The sequence below is a fragment of the Eumetopias jubatus genome, unplaced genomic scaffold, assembly GCF_037043125.1.
Source record: "Eumetopias jubatus isolate StellerSeaLion01/CBP00866 unplaced genomic scaffold, mEumJub1_p1.0 scaffold_4, whole genome shotgun sequence".
NCBI lineage: Eukaryota > Metazoa > Chordata > Mammalia > Carnivora > Otariidae > Eumetopias > Eumetopias jubatus.
In genome coordinates this window covers 76,047,858-76,072,291 of record NW_028274810.1, presented here as the reverse complement: position 1 = coordinate 76,072,291, position 24,434 = coordinate 76,047,858, and the positions used below count along the sequence as shown (strand labels likewise).

Genomic DNA, 24,434 nt, shown 5'->3' with positions numbered 1-24,434 from the left:
TTTTCCTGAAGTTACATAATTATTCCTTTCAACAAATTTGTTGAGTTTGTAAGGAATGGAGTTAGAGGAAATGTGATTTGATTCTGTACAACAGAGGTTGGCAGACCATGGCCTGTGGACCAGATCCACGCAACTGCATGTTTTTGCAAATAAAGTTTTACTGGAACACAGTCATGCCCATTTGTTTATGTTTTATGGCTGTTTTTACTCTACGGTGGCAGAGTTGAGTGGCTGTAACAGAAACTACCAGGCCCACGAAGCTGAAAATATTTTATATCTGGTACTTTATAAAAAATGTTGGCTGGACTCTACAAGAATCAGATTTTCCAGTGTATAGAAACATTAAATATCATTTAGTGTAACCCTCTGTGTTTTACCAGTGATGAAACTGAGGCCAAGATGATAATGTTTCCAAGGCCCTACCTGCATTAAACTAGAGAGTTCAAACCCAGTTTTTAACACGGATCTCCTTGCTTCCTGGCAGTACAACTTATTTCCAGTTGGTAAACATGATGAGCCATGTTAAAATAGGAAACATCTTAGTGGTACATCATTCTGTTCAGATTTATACATTTATATACAGGTGTTATTTAAAACAGTTTTATAATGATTGGGATTAATTAGTTAAATGTATCAGTGTAAAAACATTTAGCACACATCATAAAATTATTTTAAAAGGAACACTGCTACCATCATAATTAGTCTCTTCTCCAGTGATGTTTTCTTTTGCAACTGACAACAGAATTAAAGAGAATTTTAAAAATTTGCTTTGGGAAAGTACTAATGAATCACTAGGTGTTCATTAATTGGAGTTTTAAAATCAGCATATGTTCTAAGGTAACAAGAGTTCTATACACATTTGCCATTTGCCATCTACTTGAACTGAGTTCAGGAGAAGAGTCAAATTAACTTCAGCAACAGCTGGGAATAAAAGTACTTGTACGTTGGCTCCTGTGGGTATCACTATAATGGTGTGTGTAATAGGAAACCTCTGATGGGGAAGATTTAGCCAGGCACATAACAATTAAGATTAATTGAGGGGATCAGCTTGAAAGCCAAAATTCAGAACCCTGAATTCAGAAGTCAGTGGAATCCTCAAGTTCTAGTTTCATTTAGAGTTGAATGAGATGATATTGCTATTAATTTTACATATGAAAGGTTTTTAATTAAAGTTACAGACTTGGCCATGGCCTAGTGTCCCACGTGGATGTTTCCTATATTTTTTTCATTACTGAAAGAGGAAATCTTCACAAAGATCAAGTTTTCCACATATAAGAATAATGATATTTCAAACATGAAACACTTCTATTATTATGAAGAGCCAAGGAATTGGTCAGTAGAACTCTAGGCATAGTTAAGATAGAGTCCATTTCAGTTTTAATCCCTGAATGAACTGTATCTTCAGTGTCTAATGTTAATAGACACAGCAGGAGAGGTTTGTTTCTTCTCTTGATGGGGAAATGAAAAGACAAGCAGGACTTAATTTACTCACTAGTCTAACACTGTTGGGAATTGACACAATCACTAGGTATAGATGATAAACAGAGCAAATACATTTAAACAGGACCCACTGAGAATTCAGTTTGGGAGTAGAAGAAAAAGTAAACAGGAGCATAGAAATTTTGGGTGTAGCTTAAATAAGAATCGAGATTAAGATGGCTCCTGAGCAAGGAATAATAATAGTGTATAATTAAATTTAAAATTAAAATCTAAATAATTTTACTTCATTATATGGGAAATGAATGGTACACTAAAAAAATACATTAAAGGTAAAAAGGCTATATGAAGAAATTGAGGATTTGCCTATTTAAATAATTTCTTTCCTAAGGCAGAGTTCTTTTAAATAGCTTTGAAGAGATAGCTTCCCAGGTGCCCCAGTTTTAAAATGTTATGAGAAGCAAATTATTTGCATTATGCCTTAGAACTGATCAGGAAAATACTAGATTGAAAACTGCTAATCTGGAGAAAGATAAATGATAAAATATTTCAGTAATGGCACTGACCAGAATACTAGTTTACCTTGGTAGCCTAATCATGAAAATAAGTAGGCAGATACGCTGCCTCTGCTGACCTCCTCTTATGCCACTTGGCTACCTGTTATACCACTGGTGTTTAATTGGCTGATTATTATGAAAGTCTTCTAATTGTATCTGTTCTTATCCCTATAGTTCATTTCCTACAATATCCAAGGTTGTCTTTTTTCTTTTCTTTGGTTGGTTAAGCATCCAACTCTTGGTTTTGGCTTAGGTGGTGATCTCAGGGTCGTGAGATTGAGCCTTGTGACAGGCTCTGCCCTCAGCAGATTAAGATTCTCTCTCCCTTCCCCCCCCACCCCCATGCTCTTGCATGCTCGCTCTCTCTTAAATAAATAAATCGTTAAAAAGTAAATAAAAGACACTTTGTTTTGAGATAATTTTAGATTCACATATTATTGTAGGAAATAGTGTAGACCTACTTCCCAGTTATTTAACATATATTCATTGGAGGACTCTGTTAGGCACTAGAGATAAAATGATGAACAAGACAAAAGGGAGGAGAAAGGAGACAGTATTCACATACTGTGAGACTGAGAGGGAGAGGTCTGATTGGAAATTAAGAGATCCAAGTCATCAGCATTTGAAACCAGAGAGCAAATAAGATTAACTTTTCAGAACCCCAGAAATTAGCTAAAGGCTTACTACAGTCCAAGGAGGTTTTATTCAAGGAAAACAGATGAATCTCAGTAAGAACAGTGAAGTTGGTGGCATTTTAACTTGCCCTACTTCTCATGTCCTCCCCAGTTTCACAGTAATTTTGAAAACAAACATCCTCGAAACTACAGTAGCTATGAAAACCAGCAGCCTGGCAGCCAGCTGAGGAAGCAGAGTGGATTTTGGAACTCGGCAAAAGCTTATCCCCAGAGAATTGTCAGTATTTGATCTTTCTGGCATCTTTCTGAAAAGCTCCATTCTCAAGACTTGTCTTTATTTGGCTCACAGCTCACCATGCCAAAAGCTCTGTCCTCAGTGTATTTGCCATAAACAGTCAGTGGTAATTGTTTAACATGACAATTTTCCTCAGACAATTGTCTGAGGAGGCATTACCAGTCAGGCTAACAAGAGACTGGCCCAAAAGATTAAAAAGAAAACCTGGGATATGGGTTGTCCATAGGGGATTTTGAAAACCTCTGATATATTCCTAGAATTCTATAAGGTAACATGCATGTACAGGGCTATGTGTCTGGTAAGGAATGGCCCAAGATTGCCCTAATCTCTCACCTCCTGTGTACCTTGAGGCTCTCTGCACAAGTAGGAAAAGAAAGGCAAGGCAGAATTTTAAACTGCCTACTGAAATACTGAAAGTATGCCCCAACACACAGAACCGCTTGGCAAAAGGAGGGACTTACTTATTCAGGTATTTAAGTAAATTTCTTGAATATGTTGAACATGTAGCCGACCAGTAAGCTGACCAAGCAGAGACTTGAGTGGCCACACATATGACAAAGAATACAGACTTTACAGAATTATTCTAAGAAAGTCATTAAACAAACAAATAGTAATAATCACAAGCCCTAAAGAGGTGAGGGAATCTGATTTCCACAGTTGCCACAATATATTACTTAAAATATCCACTTACCATGTAAAGAAACATGATAGTCCATACACAGGGGAAAAAACAGCCAGTAGAAACTTTTCCTAAGAACACCCAGATACTGGACTTACTAGACAAAGAATTATAAATCAGCTATTACAGATATACTCAATTCTTGTCATTTGTGGTAGTTATGTTCTATTTACTGACTGCAAACACTGAATTACCAAATACCGAAACCGTTGCTCCTAGGGGAAATATGTGGTTAGGTTCCTGCAAGGCTCTGGTCGTGACATTTTTGTCAACTGAAGAGTACATAATTTTGTTCTATGTGTGCTTCTGTTAAAGACACCTTATTTAATATATATTGTTGATTCATTAACATTGAACTCACAGGCAGTAGCATGGTAACTCAAGCCTGAATGAAACTTATCTAACACGTGCATTTTCTCTGTGAGGCACATCAAAGCTTCTTGCATTTAGCACTTCACTACACTGGGGAGCTATTTTAAACAGTGAAATCACCAGAGAAAAGCATAAAAACGCAAAAAGAAAAATGCCACTAAATAGAACATGAAAAAGACATTTGTTAGAGTATGAGAACTGAAACTAGAAGGCATAATGTCACTTTGGCCTTAGCTGGGAACGTGCACACCAGAGGACTCACATTTTTCACCACTCTGTGCATGTTCATGAATGACTCTGAAAGCATCATGAGTGGACTTTGGAAATCAAAAATACATTTTAGCAAGTAGTCAAATTTGTGATTACAGCATCTGTGAATAATGAAGATCAACTCTATATTCAGAGAACCAAAGGAACCAAGTGTAAAGAATTAAGGGAAAATATGAGAACAGTGTCTCAACAAGTATAGAATAGAGAAATAAATACAAATTACAAAAAGGAACCAAATAAAGGTCTAGAGTAGAAAAGTATAGTAATTGAAATTATTTTGCTAGAGAGACTCAACATCAGATTTGGATTAGCAGAAAAAAGAATCCGCAAACTTTGAATGAAAGAGGTCAATTGAGATTATGCAATCTGAGGAACACCTGAGCCCCAACATACATGTGTTGACAGAATTGAAGGGGGAAATAATTCAAATATAATATTTGGAGACTTTAATACCCTACTTTCAATAATGGATAAACCACTAGACAACAAAGAAATGAAGGCTTGAGCAACACTGTAAACCAACTAGACCTAGCAGACATCTATAGAATACCCAGCAGCAGCAGAATATACATTAGTCTCAAATGCACAGGGATCATTCTCCAGGAGAGGCTACATGCTAGGCCATAAAAGAAACCTTAAAAATTCTAAAGTTTGATTGAAATAATACAGAGTATGTTCTTCAGCTGCAGTGGAATGAAATCAGAAATGAATAACAGGAGGAAATTTGGGAAATTCACAAACGTAAAAATTAAACATCTTCCCAAATAAGGATTGGATCAAAGAAAAAAAAGAGAGAAATTAGAAAATATATTGAGATGAATGATGAAAGCACCACACACCAGAATTTATGGGATGCAGCTAAAGCAGTGCTTAGAGAGAAATTTACAGTTGTAAAATGTCAATCTTGAAAACGAAGGTCTCAAGTTAAAAACCCTACCGTCTACCTTAAAAACTAGAAAAGGAAAAGCAAAGTAAGCCCAAAGCAAACAGAAGGAAGGAGATAATAAAGATTAGCATGTAAGTAACTGAAATAGAGAACATAAAATCAGTAGAGAAAAGTAATAAAGTTGGTTCTATGTAAAGATCAATGAAATTGATAAACTTTTAGTTGAACTCAAAAGAGGAAAGAATACTCAAATCACTAAAATTAGAAATGAAAGAGGACATTACTACTGACCCTACAGGAATAAAAAAGATTATACAGGAATGCTATGAGGAATTAAATACCAAAAAGTTAGATTTACTTAGATGAAATGGATAAATCCTTAGAATTTTTTTTTTAAAGATTTTATTTATTTGACAGAGAACACCCTGGACAAATCCTTAGAATTGATACAAGCTATTAAAATTGACTCACAAAGAAATAGAAAATCTGAATATACCTATAACTAGTAAAGAGATTGGTAATTTAAATTTCGCACAAAGAAAAACGCACATCCACATGACTTCAGTAGTGAATTGTACAAAATATATACAGATCATAAAGTCTTGCAAATAATAGAAGAGAAAGGAATGTTTCCAACACCCTGCTGTGAAGCCATCATTATCCTGATAACCAAAACCAAAGATATCCCAAGAAAGAAAGCTATAGACCAAAATCCCTAAAGAATAGTGATGCAAAATCCTCAACAAAAAACAGCAAGCCAGGGATGCCTGGGTGGCTCAGTCAGTTAAGCGTCTGCCTTGGCCTCAGGTCATGATCCCGGGGTCCTGGGATCGAACCGCATGTCAGGCTCCCTGCTCAATGGAGAGTCTGCTTCACCCTCTCTCTCTGCTCCTTCCCCCACTCATGCGCGCGCTCTCTCTCTCACAAATAAATAAAATCTTAAAACAGGGACACCTGGGTGGCTCAGTTGGTTAAGCATCTGCCTTTGGCTCAGGTCATGATCCTAGGGTCCTGGGATTGAGTCCTGCTTTGGGCTTCTTGCTCAGTGGGGAGCCTGCTTCTCCCTTTGCCTACCACTCTCCCTGCTTGTGCACACTCTCTGATAAATAAGCAAAATAAAACAAAACAGCAAGCCAAATCCAGCAACTTACACTTTGATCAAGTGGAATTTATCACAGGAATGCCAAGTTGGTTTAAATCAGTCAATGTAATACACCATATTAATGGGATAAAGGACAAAAGCCACATGGTCATTGCAAGAGAGGCAGAAAGCATTTAACAAGGTCCTACACCTTTCATGTTAAACACACTCAAATTAGGAATAGCAGGGAACTTCCTTAGCCTGATAAAGGGTAGCTATAAAAACCTATGAGTGATGTATTTAAGATAAAAAAATTCAGTGGTTTTTCCTTAAGATCAGGGACAAGAATGGGTGCTTTTGCCACTTTTATTCACTATTGTACTGGAAGTTTTAGCCAGGCCAATTAGGCAAGAAAAGGGGAGGTGGGCATCCAGATTGGAACTGTCTCTGTTTGCATATATTATCTTGTATAAAAATAATCCTAGTAAGATCAATATACAAAAATTACTTTTCTTTATATACATCTAACAGTGAACAACATGAAAATGAAGTTAAGGAAACAATTTCATGGATAATAACATTAAAAAAACAAAATATTTAGGAAGAAATTTTTAAAAGGAAGTACAAGACGTAGCCACTGGATTTATAAAATGTTGAAAGAAAGTAAATAAATGGGACAACATTCTGTGTTCGTGGATCAAAAGACTTGATATTGTAAAGATGGAGGTACCCCACCTTCCTCTTTTGCAGAAATTGAGAAGCTGATCCTAAAATTCATGTGGAAATTCAAGGGACCCAAGATAGCCAAAACAATCTTGTAAAAGAACAAGTTAGAGGGGCATCTGGATGGCTCAGTCAGTTAAGCATCCGACTCTTGATTTTGGCTCAGGTCATGATCTCAGGGTCTTGAGATAAGCCTGGCATGAGGCTCCACTCAAGAGGCTGCTTAAGATTCTCTCCCTCTTCCTCCACCCCCCCCCAACTCATGCCCCTTCTCTCTCTTAAAAAAGGAAAAGTTGGAGGACTCACACTTCACTAAAAAGTTAGAGTAATAAAGTCTGTGGTACTGGCAAAAAATAGGCAGAAAGATCAATGGACTAGAATTTAGAAATAAGCCTTCACACTTAGGGACAAATGATTATTTATATGAATACCAAGACAATTCAGTGGGGGAAAGAATAATCTTTTCAATGAATGAGTCTTTGACAACTGGTTATCCACTTGAAAAAGAATGAAGTTTGACTTGTAAATCATATATAAAAATTAACTCCAAATAGATCATAAACTTAAATATAATAGCTAAAAATGTAACATCTTGGAAGAAAATACAGGAATAAATATTTCAGGCCTTGGAGTAGGTAATTGTTTCTTACATTTGACACCAAAAACGTAAGCGACAAAAGAAAAATAAGATTTCATCCAACTCCATCCAAAGAACAACATAAAGAATGGGAAAAAATATTTGGAAACCAAAAATCTTACAAAGGACTTGAATCTAGACTATATGAAGAACTCCTACAAGTCAACAATAAAAAGGCAATCCAGTTTTAACAATGGTTAAAGGCTTTTTTGTTAATTAATAGACTTTTTTTTTAAAGCAGAAACAGTTTAAGAAAAATTGAGTGGAAAGTACAGAGTTCCCAAATATATCTCCCAAATCCCGTTTTACCTATTAGCATCTTGCCGTTAGTCTGTTACATTTGTTACAATTGGTGAACTAATACATTATTGTTAACTAAAATCCATAGTTTAAAGTTCGGTCTTGGTATTACACATTCTGTTGCTTTTGACAAACTTAAAATGACATGTATCTACCATCACAGTATCATACAGAATAGTTTTACTGCCCTAAAAATGTCCTGTACTCCGCTTATTCATCCTTTCCTCTCTTCCCCCAAGCCCCTGGCATCCATTGATCTTTTTACTGCCTCCACAGTTTTGCCTTTTCCAGAATGTCATATACTAGGAATTATGTAGTATGTAGACATTAGCTTCTTTCACTTAGCAATATGCATTTAAGGTTCCTCCATATCACTTTGTGACTTTATACCTCCTTCCTTCTTCCCTTCCCTCTCTCCTTTCCTTCATCACTCCTATTGCTCTCTGCTTTTCTTTTTTTGAGAGCATGTGCTTGTGAGCTGGGGGGAGGGGCAGAGGGGGAGAGAGAATTCCAAGCAGGCTCCATGCCCAGTGCAGAGCCGGGAGCAGGGCTTGATTCCATGACCCTGAGGTCATGACCTGAGCTGAAATCAAGAGTTGGACGCTTAACCTACAGAGGCACCCAGGCACCCCTCTGCTTTTTTTTTTTTTTTCTTTTTTTAACAAACCAGAGTCCATGGTTAGGGTTCAGTCTTTGTGTTGTGGTGTTTTGTACATTCTGTTATCTGATGTTCTTGGGAGTCTAGTTCTGCTTATTGTGTATGCTGCATTTTCTGGAATGACTGGTGTATTTGTGCTTTTTATAGTTTGGGATTGTGAACTCAGTTTTGGTGGGGTGGGTGGGAATAAGGAGTGCTTTATTTCTGAGAATTCTAATATGCCTTATTTAGCATATGTCTCTATAAATCAGTTTTATATTTGCTTCTGCCAGGTGATTCAGAGATGTTACCAGCCGGAACCTTCTTTTTATTTTTTCTTTTTTCTCATTTTGGGGTTTTTAGACAACAGAGTAGTAGTATGGCAAATTCCAAGTTGGAAGGACAGGTTATAAATACTCAAATATTTTTTTATCCCAGCAGAACCCAGGATGAGATTGCCATCACCCTTTCTCTGAGTTTTTAGCTCTTTAAGAGTTCTAACTATGCAGAAGGTCTCACTGCCAACTTCCTGTTCCTCTGTCCAAGCTTTTATCATCTCCCATCCATAAGTTGTAAAACACAAGCCTCTTAGTGAAATTAGCAATGATCCAGCAAGTTAGGGCAGTTGTCTGTTCACACTTAAACACTTTTTCCCCTTCATGATTTATTTTTTTAAACATGTTATCTATTTATTTGTCAGAGAGAAGGAGAAAGAGCACAAGCAGGGGGGAGGGGGAGGCAGAGGGAGCAAGGAGCCTGATGCGGCACAATCCCAGGACCCTGGGATTGTGACCTGAGCCGAAGGCGGATGCTTAACTGACTGAGCCACCCAGGCATCCTGATTTCTTTTATTTCTTGAATGTTCGGCAAGGCATTTCTGTTTTACCCAGGATTTCTAAGTGCTTTGCCACGGGAGAACTTGCAGGCATTACTCTTGTCAGGTCCAACTCTTTATTCCTTATTCAGCACCAGGATTGGCAGGAAGGTATGTAACTACCTACATACATACATACATATACACACACACACCACATATATATATGGTTTTTATATATATAAAATTCATAGGGTAAGGTGGTACGTTTTCATCTTTGCCACCAGAGTTTTCAGCATTAGCCACTTTATTCCTTTTTTTTTTTTCCTTGAAAGATTTTATTTATTTACTTGAGAGAGGGAGAGGAAGACACAGACCCCTGCTGAGCAGGAAGCCCAATTCGGGGCTTGATCCCAGGACCCTGGGATCATAACCTGAGCCAAAGGTAGATGCTTAACCAACTGAGCCACCCAGGCGCCCCTGAGCCACAGACAGCACTTTATTCCTTATGCTGAAAGTTTTGATTCTTCTAAATACAAATACCATTGATAGTGCTTATGCATGATTTATATTTTTGTGTCATTAAACTTAATCAGACTTTGTTATGAAGTAGATTTTGGTAAGGAAAAATCTGAGGAAACTAGTTAGAATTTTGAAGGCTTAAGGTGTGGAATGAATGTTCCTGACCAGTCTTTCAGGTGCTTTTAAGTTCTTGGCTGGTTCTGCTCACTCTCCTTCCATTTCAGTTCAGTAAATGTTTATTGACTACTCTTAGAAACAAAACAATCACATGTCCTCCAGTCTCCCGCTGTTGTTAGCCTATATGGTACCTTTATGGAAATTGGCAAAAAGTACCTCCTCTTTCACATTGTTGCCTTCCCGAGGTCTCCCTTCTGTGAGGAAGAGCCTCTCATGCCAAAACTTAGGGCTTGGCAAGCTGACTGAATTTCAACCTCCATTAACCTCCTTAGCTGGTTATCTTTGTATAGTATGAAACTACACAACTCTAGGGCATGGCCTTATTTAGATGTCTTCTAGTGTGCAGTTGTGCTCTGTCCAAAGTCTCTAACCTTATTTAATCCGACCTTTTATTCACTGAATGCCAGCTTTAGCGGTAAATACCATTCTTTACAATTACATCACATAACCTTTCCCTGCCTCCTATTCCATGATGACTCTTATATTTATTAGTTTGTTCTTTCTGGCATCTTTTTTTTCTTTTTAGGCCATCCCCGCCCATATGCATCTAGACCCTGATATCCCCCAAGAGCTATTTTCCTTGAAGCCTTCTTTGCTTACTCTAGACCACATTAATTTTGTCTTCATTCTGTCCCACTTATTTATCCTGTGGCCTCTATGTTATTTATCTTGTGGTTCTTTTATTCCAACAAATATTTATTGATGTTCTCCCAGGTGCCTAGTACCATTGTAGGCACTGAAGATACAGTGCTGAATAAAAACAGATTTTTGCCCTGACAGAACGTATATTCTACTAGGCAAGATAGATAGTAAACAAAGACTTAATTATTTGACGCATGTGTCCTACTCGTCTTAATAGCTGTAGAATGTAAACCACAGGGATATGAATCATATTTAACACAAAAAAATGCGTTCAGTACCTATGCGGGTATTTCCTTGATACTCATTGAAATTCTCCGAAGCTTGTCAGTGGCCTCAATTTACAGTAACTGAAAAGTATTTTATGGCATAAATTTGGTTTTTAGTGTGTGGTTTTAAGGTATTTATTAGAAAAGGTTGGGGACCAGTAGTATAATTATACTTTACTAGTGAAGTGTTAGAAGTATGTCATTTTAATTTACTGGATTTTTCTAGTTTTTATTTTCCTGTTTATTTACTTTTGTTTCTTTATCATAACTCTTTTTCCTCTGTATTCAAGAAAATACGGGCTTTGGGGGCAAAATACTGATACTCTTTTTAACTAAAAATGTTAACTGAATGCTTACTTGTCACATAAAGATCCTAAAAGCAGGCACTAAGTGGGATAAAAGCATGAGATAAGATACAGTACCAGCTTTCAAAGGATTTAGAATCAGGGAGAGTAGGTAACAGATTGAAGGATTCAGTTTCTTCATTTGTAAGAATGATAGATTTTTTTCATTACTTAAACGAAAGTGAAAAAAGTCTAGAAGGATGCCCCTGTGTTAGTAGCATCAATAAGTATGTGTGAGGCAAATGAGTTCTTGAATTGGAAGGTTGTACAAAACCCCACTATAAACTAGTCCTATTTTCTTTTTTTTCTTTAAAGATTTTATTTTTGAGAGAGAGAGAGCACCCGCACTCAAGCAGGGGGGAGGGGCAGAAGGAGAGGGAGAAGCAGGCTCCCAGCTGAGCAGGGAGCCCCACATAGGGCTCTATCCCAGGACCCTCAGCCGAAGGCAGACGCTTAATCAACTGAGCCACCCAGGCACCCGCAAAGGTAGTTTTAAAATACTCTGTACCCGTTGTAGCAGTTAACATACATTGTAATTCTCAGCAATTGCCTGCTTCCTCATTTATTATCTGTGACTCAGCTGTGATTTCCATGAAGGCAGAAATCAGGCTAGTTTGTATCCCCAGTACTTAGTAAATAGCACTGCTTTGAAAGACGTGTATATTTTAATTTTAACATGGCTGTTTTTTTCCTGTGGATTTTGTGCACAGAGGATTTTGGATATCATTTGGAAGACTGTGGTCTTGTCTCCAAGGAATTCATAGTCTGGTTGGAGAGCTTAAGTTAAAAGCTCAAAACAAGAAAGTAATAAAAAGGCCAGTATGAGTCACTAGTTCTAAAGTTGACCCAAAGTAGAATAAAAAATATCCCAAATAAAAATGTTGATAAGATGCTGTGAATTCACAGCAGGGCAAGAGATCTTGGACACTAGAGTAATCTATAAGGAGGACTTCATGATGAAAAAAGTTTCCACTGAATGTTGAAGGATGGGGAGGATCAGCTTGTGCGAGAGGAGGAGAGCTGTTTGTTTAGGCTTACTATACACTAACAGGTAGTGTTCATCCATAGAGTATTTGTAATAAATGGAAATAATAGAGCTATATATGCTTTATAAACTACTAATCTGGGTTTTTCATACCATATCCTCCCCCATCGTTTTAGGTTAGCAAATTTTGACTTGAAAGCTGTATTTCTAGCTTCCTTCACTTTGGTTCCAAGGTGGAAAGCTCCTCTCTGAATTGTACCCCTTTAAAACGTAAGAGCTTCCCTGTGGGAATAAAATGACATGAGATTCATTTTTCATTTTGTTTACTCTTCTGATTATTAGCCACAGTTGACTGGAGATGAGAAATAGTCTCTTCTTTTACTTGTGAAGTAGAAATAAAATTGCCTCCCTTGCTAATTTTACATATTTATCATGCTGATAAAATGAGATAATACAATTATCTCATTCAAGTTATTTGAAAAGGATAAAAAATGTTCTAGAAATGCAAGTTGTATGTTCTTTCCATTCTGATTTATATGTCTGACTTAGAGAGTTTTTCATGCTATTTCTCAGTGTAGAGATGTGATATTGCTGTTACGTTGCAAAATCAGATTTAGAATTCTTGGTTTTGGACAGGAGCTTGAACATGGCCTGGATGGTAGATGGCTGCTGTGGAACAGCTATTGTTTTCTCTTGCTGTGGAATTCTCATTTTGGTCCCTCAGTCACTTCAATTTTAAATGCCCTATCGTGGGCCTTTTGTCTCTGGATGACCCTTCTGATACATTGAGCTGTGAATGAGGTTATGGTTGTTTAGGGCATTAGTAAAATTCCATCTTCATTAAGTATGATGAGGTCTTTTTTTTTTTTTTCCCCTTACCTGAAAACTGAATTTAACTTTATGTTTTAGGCTTTAACAACTTAACTTTACGTCTCAGTACTCCTTCGATATAAATTTGCATCAAGTGTGATCTTGCATCTGAGAGTGATCTTTTGAAATGCTTTCTAGTATTCTTAAGGTTGACTTTCTTTTTTTCTTTTTCTTACATGTTTCATGAAAACAGTTTTTAACAGCTCTTCTAACATGCTCCCTATTAGCCAATTCCTGTTAGAACATATTTTTTAAGACTTAGCTGTAACTTTAATAGGCACAGATATCACATTTTTATTGATGTATAATTGACGTATTAACATTGTATTATTTCAGGCATACATAATAATATCCGATATTTGTATATGTTGTGAAATGGTAACCACAATAACTCTAGTTGATGTCTTTCACTGTACATAGTCACAAATTTTTTTTCTTGTGATGAGAACTTTTACGATCTATTCTCCTAACAACTTTCAGATATGCAATACAATATTAACTATAGTCACCATACTGTACTGAAACATATTAAATTCTTATAATAACTCCATGAGGGAGGTCCTATTATTTACATTTTTTTTTTTTTAAGATTTTATTTATTTGACAGAGAGAGACAGCGAGAGAGGGAACACAAGCAGGGGGCATGGGAGAGGGAGAAGCAGGCTTCCCGCCGAGCAGGGAGCCCTATGCGGGGCTCAATCCCAGGACCCTGGGATCATGACCTGAGCCGAAGGCAGACGCTTAATGACTGAAGCCACCCAGGCGTCCCTTATTTCCATTTTCTAGATGAGGAAATTGATACGTAGAGTTAATAAGAAGTTATATGACTTATCCAGGGTCACACAGCTAGCAGCTATAGAGCTGAGAAGAGAATATACACAATCTGGTTTTAGAATAATTGCTTTTAACCACTATACTATACTGTTCACTGTGTCATTGTATTGTCTTTGAAAACATGAGAGATGGGGATTCTGACATGGTCTTAGAAGTGAGATGATTCTCTGAGAAAATGGCATTTGAGCTAAACTTTGAAAGAAGCCTTTCTATGCCTACCTGAGGGTATGACTAAAATTAGAGACTTAGAACCACCTATTGATAGGAACTGCATAGCACTTTGGAAGAGATGAGCTAACTCTTACATACCTCATTTACCCTGATATATGCTTCATTTATCCTGAAATTTAACGTTGTTTTGTACATTTGGTGTCTGGTATAGTTAACATTTATAGTGCTGACACATAGACAAATGACAAAGAGATTATCCTTCATCTTCTTTATTAAGATAGGGAAGTGATAAAATAGAGTTGAGAAAGGGTCTTTAGAGGCCTTATTCTCCTGTTTTATTAGTATGTAAAAAGAGCCCCAGAAAATTCTGATTTGCCCAGAGGTGGTTTTAAGATTTCTATATATAGCATAAATGAAAAAGATGTATTTCTAAGTGTATTAATTGTTTGAAAATCCACTTATGCCAAAGATTTTTTTTTCCTTAACTCTGTGAGAAAGCATTTGAATTTAAAACAGTTTCTCAACCGGCCTCCTTTAGCCTTACTGGCAGTAAGGATAAGCCTTGTATTTTTCTATCTGTAACTATAGTGACTTGAATAAAAGTGAAAGAGAAATAGGGGTGCCTAACTGGCTTAGTTGTAGGAGTATGCAACTCTTGATCTTGGGATTGTGAGTTCAAGCCCGACATTAGGTGCGGAGATTATTTAAAAATAAAATCTTTAAAAAGAAAAAGTGATGGTACTTCAGGTGAATAATCTGAAGTTATTATGTATAATTTGACTTACTTATATGGTAGCAGTGTTCATGAATAATTCTTTTTTTTTTTTAAGTAGGCTCCACGCCCATTGTGGGGCTTGAAGTCACCTGAGATCAGGAGTTGGATGCCGTACCAACTAAGCCAGTCAGGCGCCCCGTGAATAATTTTTTTTAACTGTACAAAAATGTTTTTATCTGCATTGGGACTGCAGTGGAACTTCCTTATAGTGTTTACTGTCTCCTCTTTAATATTTTTTATATGAAATATTCCAGAAGACTCAGCCATGAGTTAATAGAAGAAAATTATATCCTTCTAATTGCCTCATCAATTATCAAAGATAGAAAACATTAAAAGAAGCTTCATATTCCATAACAAAATTTACAGGAAAGTCACCATTTTCTTTTTGACTCCATCTTCTCATTTTTGGTAGATCGCAAAGGTCGACTGCAAGGAAATCTTAGACATCATATGTAATCTGGAATCCGAGGGTCAGGACAACACGGCATTTGTTCTTTGTACCACTTACCTTACCCAGCAGCTCCAAACCGCGAGTGTGTATTGTTCTTGGTAAGTACGTTTACTCTTTATTCTCTTTATCTGTTTAGCACAGAGTAGGGCATTTAGAGTTTATGTACAACATTGGCTTGTTTCAAATTTAAAGCCTAACTGATGTGAATTAAATCTTGTTTAGAAGCTGAACCATTTAATTAAAAATATTATTGGTTTTATCTTTTCCAGAAGAGTCCAGAAATAAAGTGAAGGTAAAGTTTGAGCCCCTCCTGTAGAGGGTGGTCTGTTAACTTTAAGATACATTGTCTTTGAAGATAAAACTATGGCAACATGAAACACATTGGTGATAGGTCATTTTCCTTTACACTTACTATATCTTCTGGTAGTCATTTCCCCCCCTTATTTGGAAACCCACTAATTATGTAGGTTTCTAGGTCACCCTTGCACTAGAGAAGGAAATCCATTTGAATAGTAATCTCTTGCAATTCTGGTACTATATAGCAGAAGTGCACTGTTTTAGTTTTAATTCAATTTATATCTTGTTTGCTTACAGAGTACTTAGTTGCTAAAAAGGAAACAGTGAGTGTAACCCACGGATCTTTCATTCTAACTGTATGGAATCTATTTAGGCCAAAGGGACAGACTGGTACACAGGAAACCTCTAGAATGTAAGACTGTCAATAAGTATCATACTAGTAGTATGGATAATGCTATAGGATACTAGAGAAAGGTGCTCTCACTGTATGTTTAAGAAAGGTGTCAAGGAGGAGGTATTATCAGCTTTAATTCAAAGAATGGGTTGTATTTGCATGATCTTGATGGGAGGAACCTTGAGCATTTTAGAACCCAAGGATGGCTTGAAGTTGAAAATGAGCATTTTGATTGTAGGAAATCCCAGTGAAGCCCTTGGTGTACTTTAACCTTCATTGATCTCCTTTTGGAGCATCTGTGTGTATTTGTACAATTTTATTATTATTAGCATTTTATGCTACTATATTTCTTTTTATGTACTATTTTGCATAGAAATATTATTTGTGGGGTTGCCTGGGTGGCTCAGTCGTTGAGCGTCTGCCTCCAGCTCAGGTCATGATCTTAGGGTCCTGGGATCGAGCCCCGCATCAGGCTCCCTGATCCGCGGGAGGCCTGCTTCTCCCTCTCCCACTCCCCCTGCTTGTGTTCCCTCTCTCACTGTGTCTCTCTCTTGTCAAATAAATAAATAAATAAAATCTTAAAAAAAAAAAAGAAAAATATTATTTATGTACTGTAAATTATCTTACCCAATCCTCATAATTATCATTGTGCAGATGAGGCAGTGGAGGACAGAGGAATCCGAGAAGTCTTGTGATTGCCCAGGATCTTAAGGCTAAAGTGATAGAGCTAAGATTCACATCCAGGATTTTTGACTGCTAATCCAGTGCTTTTCTTCTCCTTCGGTTGTTTTCCTGGCACAGGGCCAGAATTCAGATGGTAGTCTGCTACCACTGAGTCCACAATGCCAAAGTTATATCTCCTATGAGAAAGGAGATAGTGGAATAGGGAGTTAAATATATTTTGTAATAATCATTATGGGCATTTTGTCAAGATACTAAAAAAGAGGTGATACAAATAAAAAGAGTTAAGTAGCAGTAAGGGTTTTGATCATTAAGTAGAGGAGTTTTTTTTTTCATACATTACAGATTAGAGATTTTAGCAAATATACTCTTAATCCCCTTGATCTGTTTAACCCGTTCCCCCCCTCACACTTCCTCTCTGATAACCACCAGTTTGTCCTCTGTATTAAAGAGTGTTTTTTTATTTGCCTCTTTTTTTTCTTTGTTCATTTGTTTTGTTTCTTAAATTCCATATATGAGTTAAGTCATGGTATTTGTCTTTTTCTGCCTGATTTATTTCACTTAACACTGTACTCTCTAGATCCATCCATGTTGTTACAAATGGCAAAATCTCATTCTTTTTTATGGGATATATATATATATTGTATGTATACACACGTACACATATATATATCACATCTTTTTTATACATTCATCTGTTGATAGACACTTGAGCTGCCTCCATATCTTGGCTATGGTAAATAATGCTGTAATAAACATAGGGGTGCACATATCTTTTTGAATTAGTGTTTTTGTATTTTTTTTGGTAAATAACCTAGGAGTGGAACTACTGGATCATATGGTAATTCTATTTTTAATTTTTTGAGGAACCTCTGTACTGCTTTCCAGAGTGATCGTACCAGCCTACATTCCTACCAACAGAGCACAAAGTTTCCTTTTTCTCTACATCCTGGCCAATACTCGTTATTTTTTGTGTTTTTTGTTTTGACCATTCTGACAGGTGTGAGGTGATATCTCATTGTGGGGTTTTTTTTGTTTGTTTGTTTGGTTTTACGTATTTATTTATTTTTTTAAGAGAGAACTCTCGAGGGGGGGGCGGGCAGAGGGAAAGGGAGAGAGAGAGAGAGAACCTTAAGCAGGCTCCATGCTCAGTGTGGTGTCCAATGCTGGGCTCCAGCTCATGACCCTAAGATCATGACCTGAGCCAAAAGTTGGACACTCAGTTGACTGAGCCACCCAGGTGCCCCTCATTGTTTTGATTTGCATTTCCCTGATGATTAGTGATGTTGAACATCTTTTCACTGTGTCTGTTGGTCATCTGTATGTCTTTGGAAAAGTGTATTTTTGTGTGCTCTGCCCATTTTTTTTTTTTAAGATTTTATTTATTTATGTGTCAGAGATAGAGAGCAAGAGAGCAAAAGCCAGGGGAGTGTCAGGCAGAGGGAGAAGCAGGCTTCCCGCTGAGCAAGGAGCCCGATGCGGGCCTCAATCCCAGGACTCTGGGATCATGAGCTGAGCCAAAGGCAGACACTTAACCAACTGAGTCACCCAGGTGTCCCCTCTGCTCATTTTTTAATTGGGTTATTTGTTTTTGTGTGTGTTCCATTGTATAATTTCTTTAAATATCTTTTCCCATTCAGTAGCTTGTCTTTTCATTTTGTTGATGGTTTCCTTTACTGTGAAAGCTTTTTATTTTGGTATAGTCTCAATAGCTTAATTTTGTTTTTGTTTCCCTTGCCATAAGAGACATATCTAGAAAAATGTTTCTATGGCTGATATCAAAGAGATTACTGCCTGTGTTTCCTTCTAGGAATTTTATGGTTTCAGGTCTCACATTGAGGTCTTTAATCCATTTTGAGTTTATTTTTGTGTATGGTCTAAGAAAGTGGTCCTGTTTCATTCTTTTGCATGTAGCTGTGTTGGTTTTCCCAACACCATTTGTTGAAGAGATTGTCTTTTTCCTAGTGTATATTCTTGCCTCCTTTGTTGTAGATTAATTGACCATAAAAGTGTGGGTTTATTTCTGTGTTCTTTATTCTGTTCCATTGAATAATGTATTGGTTTTTGTGCCAATATCATACAGTTTTGATAACTATAGCTTTGTAGTATGATCTTGAAATCTGGGGTTGTGATACCTCCATGTTCCTCTTTTTCAAGACTGCTTTAGCTATTTGGGGTCTTTTGTGGTTCCATGCAAATTTTGGGATTATTTGTTCTAGTTCTGTGAAAAATGCTATCAGTATTTTAATAGGAATTTCACTGAATGTGTAAGTTGCTTTCGGTGGTGTGGACTTTTTTTTTTTTTTTTAACAGAGTGGGAGAGGGATTGGGGAGGGGCAGAGTGAGAGAGGGAGAGAGAGAATCCCAAGCAGGCTCCATGCCTAGCACGGAACCCGACACAGGGCTCAATCTCAGAACCTGAGATCGTAACCTGAGCTGAAATCAAGAGTCAGACGCTTAACTAACTGAGCCACCGAGGCGCCCCAGGTAGTGTGGACATTTTAACAATAATTAGTTTTACCAACTCATAAGCATGGAATCTTTCCATTTGTTTGTTTCATCTTCAATTTCTTTCATCAGTGTTTTATAGTTTTTAGTACAGGTCTTTTACTTCCTTGGTTACGTTTATTCCTAGGTATTTTATTCTTTTTGGTGCAGCTGTTAAATGGGATTGTTTTCTTAATTTTTCTTTCCACTACTTTATTAATGTATAGAAATGCAACAGATTTCTGTATATTAATTTTGTATCCTGCGACTTTACTGAATTCATTTATTGGTACTAATAGCTTTTTAGTGGAATCTTTAGGGTTTTCTGTATATAGTGGCATGTCATTTGTAAATAGTGAAAGTTTTACTTCTTCCTTACCGATTTAGATGCCTTTTATTTCCTTTTGTTGTCTGATTGCTGTGGCTAGAACTCCCAGTACTGTGTTGAATAAAAGTGGTGAGAATGGACATCCTTGTCTTGTTCCTGATCTTAGAGGAAAAGCTCTCTTTTTCACCATTGAGTATGTTTGCTGTGGGTTTTTCATACATGGCCTTTATTATGTTGAGGTATGTTCCTGCTAAACCCACTTCGTTGAGAGTGTTTATCATGAATGGACGTTGTACTTTATCACATGCTTTTTTCTGCTTCTGTTGAGACAATTATATAGTTTTTATCCTTCCTCTTATTAATGAGACATATCATGTCGATTGATTTGTGAATATTGAATCACCTTGCATCCCTGGAATAAATACCACTTGATCCATGATGAGTAATTTTTTTAAATTTATTGTTAAATTTGGTGCTAATTTTTGTTGAGGATATTTGTATCTGTGTTCATCAGAGATATCATCCGGTATTTTTCTTTTTGTGTAGTCTTTACCTGGTTTGGGTATTGGGGTAATGCTGGCCTGCCTCGTAGAATGGATTTGTAATCTTTCCATCCTCTTCTCTTTTTTAGAATAGTTTGAGAAGAATAAGTATTAACTGTTCTTTAAATGTTTGGCATTTCACATATGAAGCCATCTGGTGTTGGACTTTTGTTTCTTGAGAGTGTTTTGATTACTGACTCAATTTCACTGCTAGTAGTTGATCTGTCCACATTCTCTGTCTCTTCCTGATTTGGTTTTAGGAGGTTATATGTTTCTAGGAATTTATCCATTTCTTCTAGGTTGTCAGATTTAATGGCATATAATTTTTCATAACATTCTTTTGTAATCCTTTGTATTTCTGTGGTGTCAGTTATTCTCTTTCATTTCTGATTTATTTATTTGAAACTCCCCCCCCTTTTTTCTTTCAAATGAGCTGAAGGTTTATCAATTTTGTTGATCTTTTTTTTTTTTTTTAAGATTCTATTTATTTATTTGGCAGAGAGATACAGAGAGAGAACAAGTAGGCAGAGAGGCAGGCAGAGGGAGAGGGAGAAGCAGGCTCCCCGCTGAGCAGGGAGCCCGATGCAGGACTTGATCCCAGGACCCTGGGATTATGACCTGAGCCGAAGGTAGCCGCTTAACTGACTGAGCCACCCAGGCGCCCAATTTTGTTGATCTTTTTAAAGAACCAGCTCCTGGTTTCATTGATCTGTTCTATTTTCTTTAGTTTCTATTTCATTTATTTCTTCTCTAATCTTTTTTTAGTTCCTTCTGTCCACTGGCTTTGGTTTCTGTTCTTTTTCTAGCTCCTTTAGGTGTAAGTTTAGGTTGTTTATTAGAGATTTTTCTTGATTACAAAGTAATTTTAAAACTATAGTCATACAGTTCTTTTAATATTCCTGATAGAGGTTCCCTTTTAGAGTGACCCATAACTTTTTTTTTCTTCCTTCTTCACTCAGCCACATTAGCCCTTCCAAGAATGTTAGTGGCTCTAGGATTAATGCTGCTCCCCTGCAGCAGGAAGGGATTAACAGGGATTTCTCTCTTGTTGGCCTCCTGAGGAGGTATAATGAGTAAAGAAAATATTAAGTCACTTCACACTTTGTTAAAACTAAGCTTCTTCCAAGCAATTCAAAGAGAATAGGATCTAAAATTTTCAAATTTGGAAACTTTTTTTTTTTTTTTTACCCTTGTGTTGTTTTCATAGTTGTTTGTTTTGCTTTGGGATATTGGATATTGGAATTAGAATAACTACAACAAAACAGTGAATTTTACTAAAGAAAATGAAACTCAGGAATTCTGTTCAGATAGGATAGATTCTTTGTTGTGCTAGAAATGCTAGAAATTTCCTGTGTTGAAGATAGTGGGTTATATGGAATATTTGGAATCTGACAAAAGCAGTCACTTATTTTTTAAAAAAAATATACTAGGGGCGCCTGGGTGGCTCAGTCGGTTAAGTATTTGCCTTCAGCTCAGGTCATGATCTCAGGGTCCTGGGATCAAGCCCTAAGTTGGGCTCCCTGCTTAGCGGGGAGTCTGCTTCTCCCTCTCTTCCCCCTGCTCATTCTCTTTCTCTCTCTCTCTCAAATAAATAAAATCTTAAAAAAGAGAGAAATTTTCTTCAGAGATATTTATAAACCACAATAAAATATATTACTTTATAGCAGTCACCATATTATTGATCTCAAAAGGTGTATGGCTTAGCTTCTTCATTAACCCTGGCCCCAAATGAGTTTTGGCTCTCTGCAAAAATCAAAGACGTGCTGGAGGAATGAGTTTCCTATAGATGTCTGCAGTGGCAATATTCGAGTAACCACGAAAATTATAAAGATACCATTTTGAATGGGACAGTATACATATAGATGTGTAATTACTATTGCTACTTTTGTTTTTTATTTTTATTTTATTTAAATTCAAGTTAGTTAACATATAGTATATTATTAGTTTCAGGGGTAGAATTTAGTGATTTATCAGTTGCATATAACACCCAATGCTTACTTACATAAAGTGCCCTCCTTAATGCCTATCATTAATTACCCCATCCCGCCACCGAGCCCCGCCTCCAGCAACCCTCAGTTTGTTCCCTATAGTTCAGAGTCTCTTATGGTTTGCCTCCCTGTTTTTATCTTGTTTTATTTTTACTACTGCTACTTTTAAAATAAAGTTCATACAGGTGAACCTTACTCTACAGAAAGCTTTCAGCAAGTTTGATAGGTTGATATTTGCTTTCTTAGAACTGAGTTTAAATCTTGTATGTGGTACATTTGTGTTTTTCAGATATAATTTCATGCCTGTTCTTTCCTAGCCTAGCCTCTAGACTATGATATACCAGGGTCAACATGTATGTTGCCCTCAGTGCCTGTCAAAGACCACCATATATGTTTGATTTAACCCAATTTTTTGGAAATAAAAAGTTAAAAAAAAAAGTGGTCATGAGAATCAACTACTGTATTTGGAGGAGCTGCCTTTAGGGGTGGTCACTCCTTAATTCCACAAAGTTTTCTTTGCCTCATTCCCAAAATGCCTAAGTTCTGGATATCAGTGTGACGTATTAGCTGGACTCCAGGGGCTTCCTGCTATGCCATAACACAGTGTAGTTTAAAGTTCTTGCTTGGTAGCTAGATCTCTGCCAAAATGTGTTTCCCGCTATTAATAGAACTAAATTTCCTTTCCAGTTTTTATAAATTTGTGTATAATTTGTTGACTTGAGGTAGGCAGGGGGCTAATTTGAGGCATTGGGTTAATAAATTATCTGAACATTGGAAGCATCCATACAGTGGAATCATTTTCAATATATATTCTTTAATGGCTATCCATTTTAAAAAATCGTATCATTGTAGTAATTGAAGAAGTGTTTGTCCTTCCTCGTGCTGCATGTATGATCCAGCAGGCTCTGAGTTACTATTTATTGGTGGTTTCAGTTTTCCAGTGTGCAGATGTGAATGGATGGTATCGCGGCATTTTCAAGAGTGATATACTGTTTGTTTTGGTTTCATTCAGGCAAGTTTATATGTTTGGGTAGGTAATAGCAGTTCTAAATTATTGAAGTGTAATTGTGTAAATAGGCATAAAAACAAAATACATAACAATGACCTTTTCTGGTCACGGGTATTTGGATTTAAGATAACTATAGCTTGAAATATTTAATTTGGAATAAATCAAGCCCTAGACATTCTGATTGATTTTTTTTATATTTATTTTTTTCTTTATTTTTTTTAAGATTTTATTTATTTATTTGACAGAGAGAGACAGCAAGAGAGGGAACACAAGCAGGGGAATGGGAGAGGGAGAAGCAGGCTCCCCACTGAGCAGGGAGCCTGATGCGGGGCTCTATCCCAGGACCCCGGGACCATGACCTGAGCCAAAGGCAGACACCCAACAACCGAGCCACACAGGCGCCCCTAAATATTTATTTTTTATTTAGAGAGAGAGCGCACATGCACACAAGCAGGAGTGGGGTGGGGTGCAGAGGCAGAGGGAGAAGCAGGCCCCCCGCCAAGCAGGAAGCCTGATACAGGTTTTGTTTCCCAGGACCTTGAGATCATGACCTGAGCTGAAGGCAGACACTTGACCGACTGAGCCACTCTCAGGTGCCCCTGATTTATTTTTTTAAATTATTTAACGGGTGCCTGAGTGGCTCAGTTGGCTAAGCGGCCAACTTGTGATTTCAGCTCACAAGTCATTTTCAGTCATGGGATCGAGCCCCGTGGTGGGCTCCTCGCTCAACAGGGAGTCTGCTTGAGATTCTCTCCCTCTCTCTCCCTCTTTTTCTCACCCCTAAAACAAATAAATCTTAAGAAAAATAATTTGAGGGGCACCTGGGTGGCTCAGTTGGTTAAGCATCTGCCTTCAGCTCAGGTCATGATCCCAGGGTCCTGGGATCGAGTCCCACATCAGGCTCTTTGCTCCGTGGGGAGCCTGCTGCTTCTTCTGCCTGCTCCCCCTGCTTGTGCTCGCGCGCACGCTCTCTCTCTCTGACAGACAGACAGACTAATAAATAAATAAAATCTTTTTTAAAAAGTTATTTAAGAGACTTTTCTCAACTCTACTTACCACTTTATCAGATTTGCCTAACTTTAAACTTCTAGCTAATTGATGAATTTTATATCGTAGATATTCCTTATCCTTTTCTCTTCATAATCAGGTTTTACTGGTTTGGTAATTTTGTTCTTTACAAATAGGATAGATTTTATACATATATTTTGATAGAACTCCTTTTTATCTTTGAGCATATATAATTCTCCACTTCCTTTGTTATTCTGAATTTTGCACTATTCTCAAAAACTTTTTATTAGTAAGGTACTTAACATCTAAAAGAAGCAATCTTGTGAGTTTAAAAATGAAC

The 24,434-nt window shown here is 37.1% G+C and overlaps 1 protein-coding gene across 1 annotated transcript in view; it reads left to right on the top strand.

Moving 5' to 3' along the window:
* Positions 1-24,434, top strand: part of RLF (RLF zinc finger) — an 84,361-nt gene that overhangs the window by 47,838 nt on the left and 12,089 nt on the right. The window contains exon 6 of the mRNA XM_028123288.2: positions 15,322-15,458. Coding sequence (XP_027979089.1) covers positions 15,322-15,458 — 137 coding nt within the window. The remainder of the gene's footprint in view (positions 1-15,321; positions 15,459-24,434) is intronic.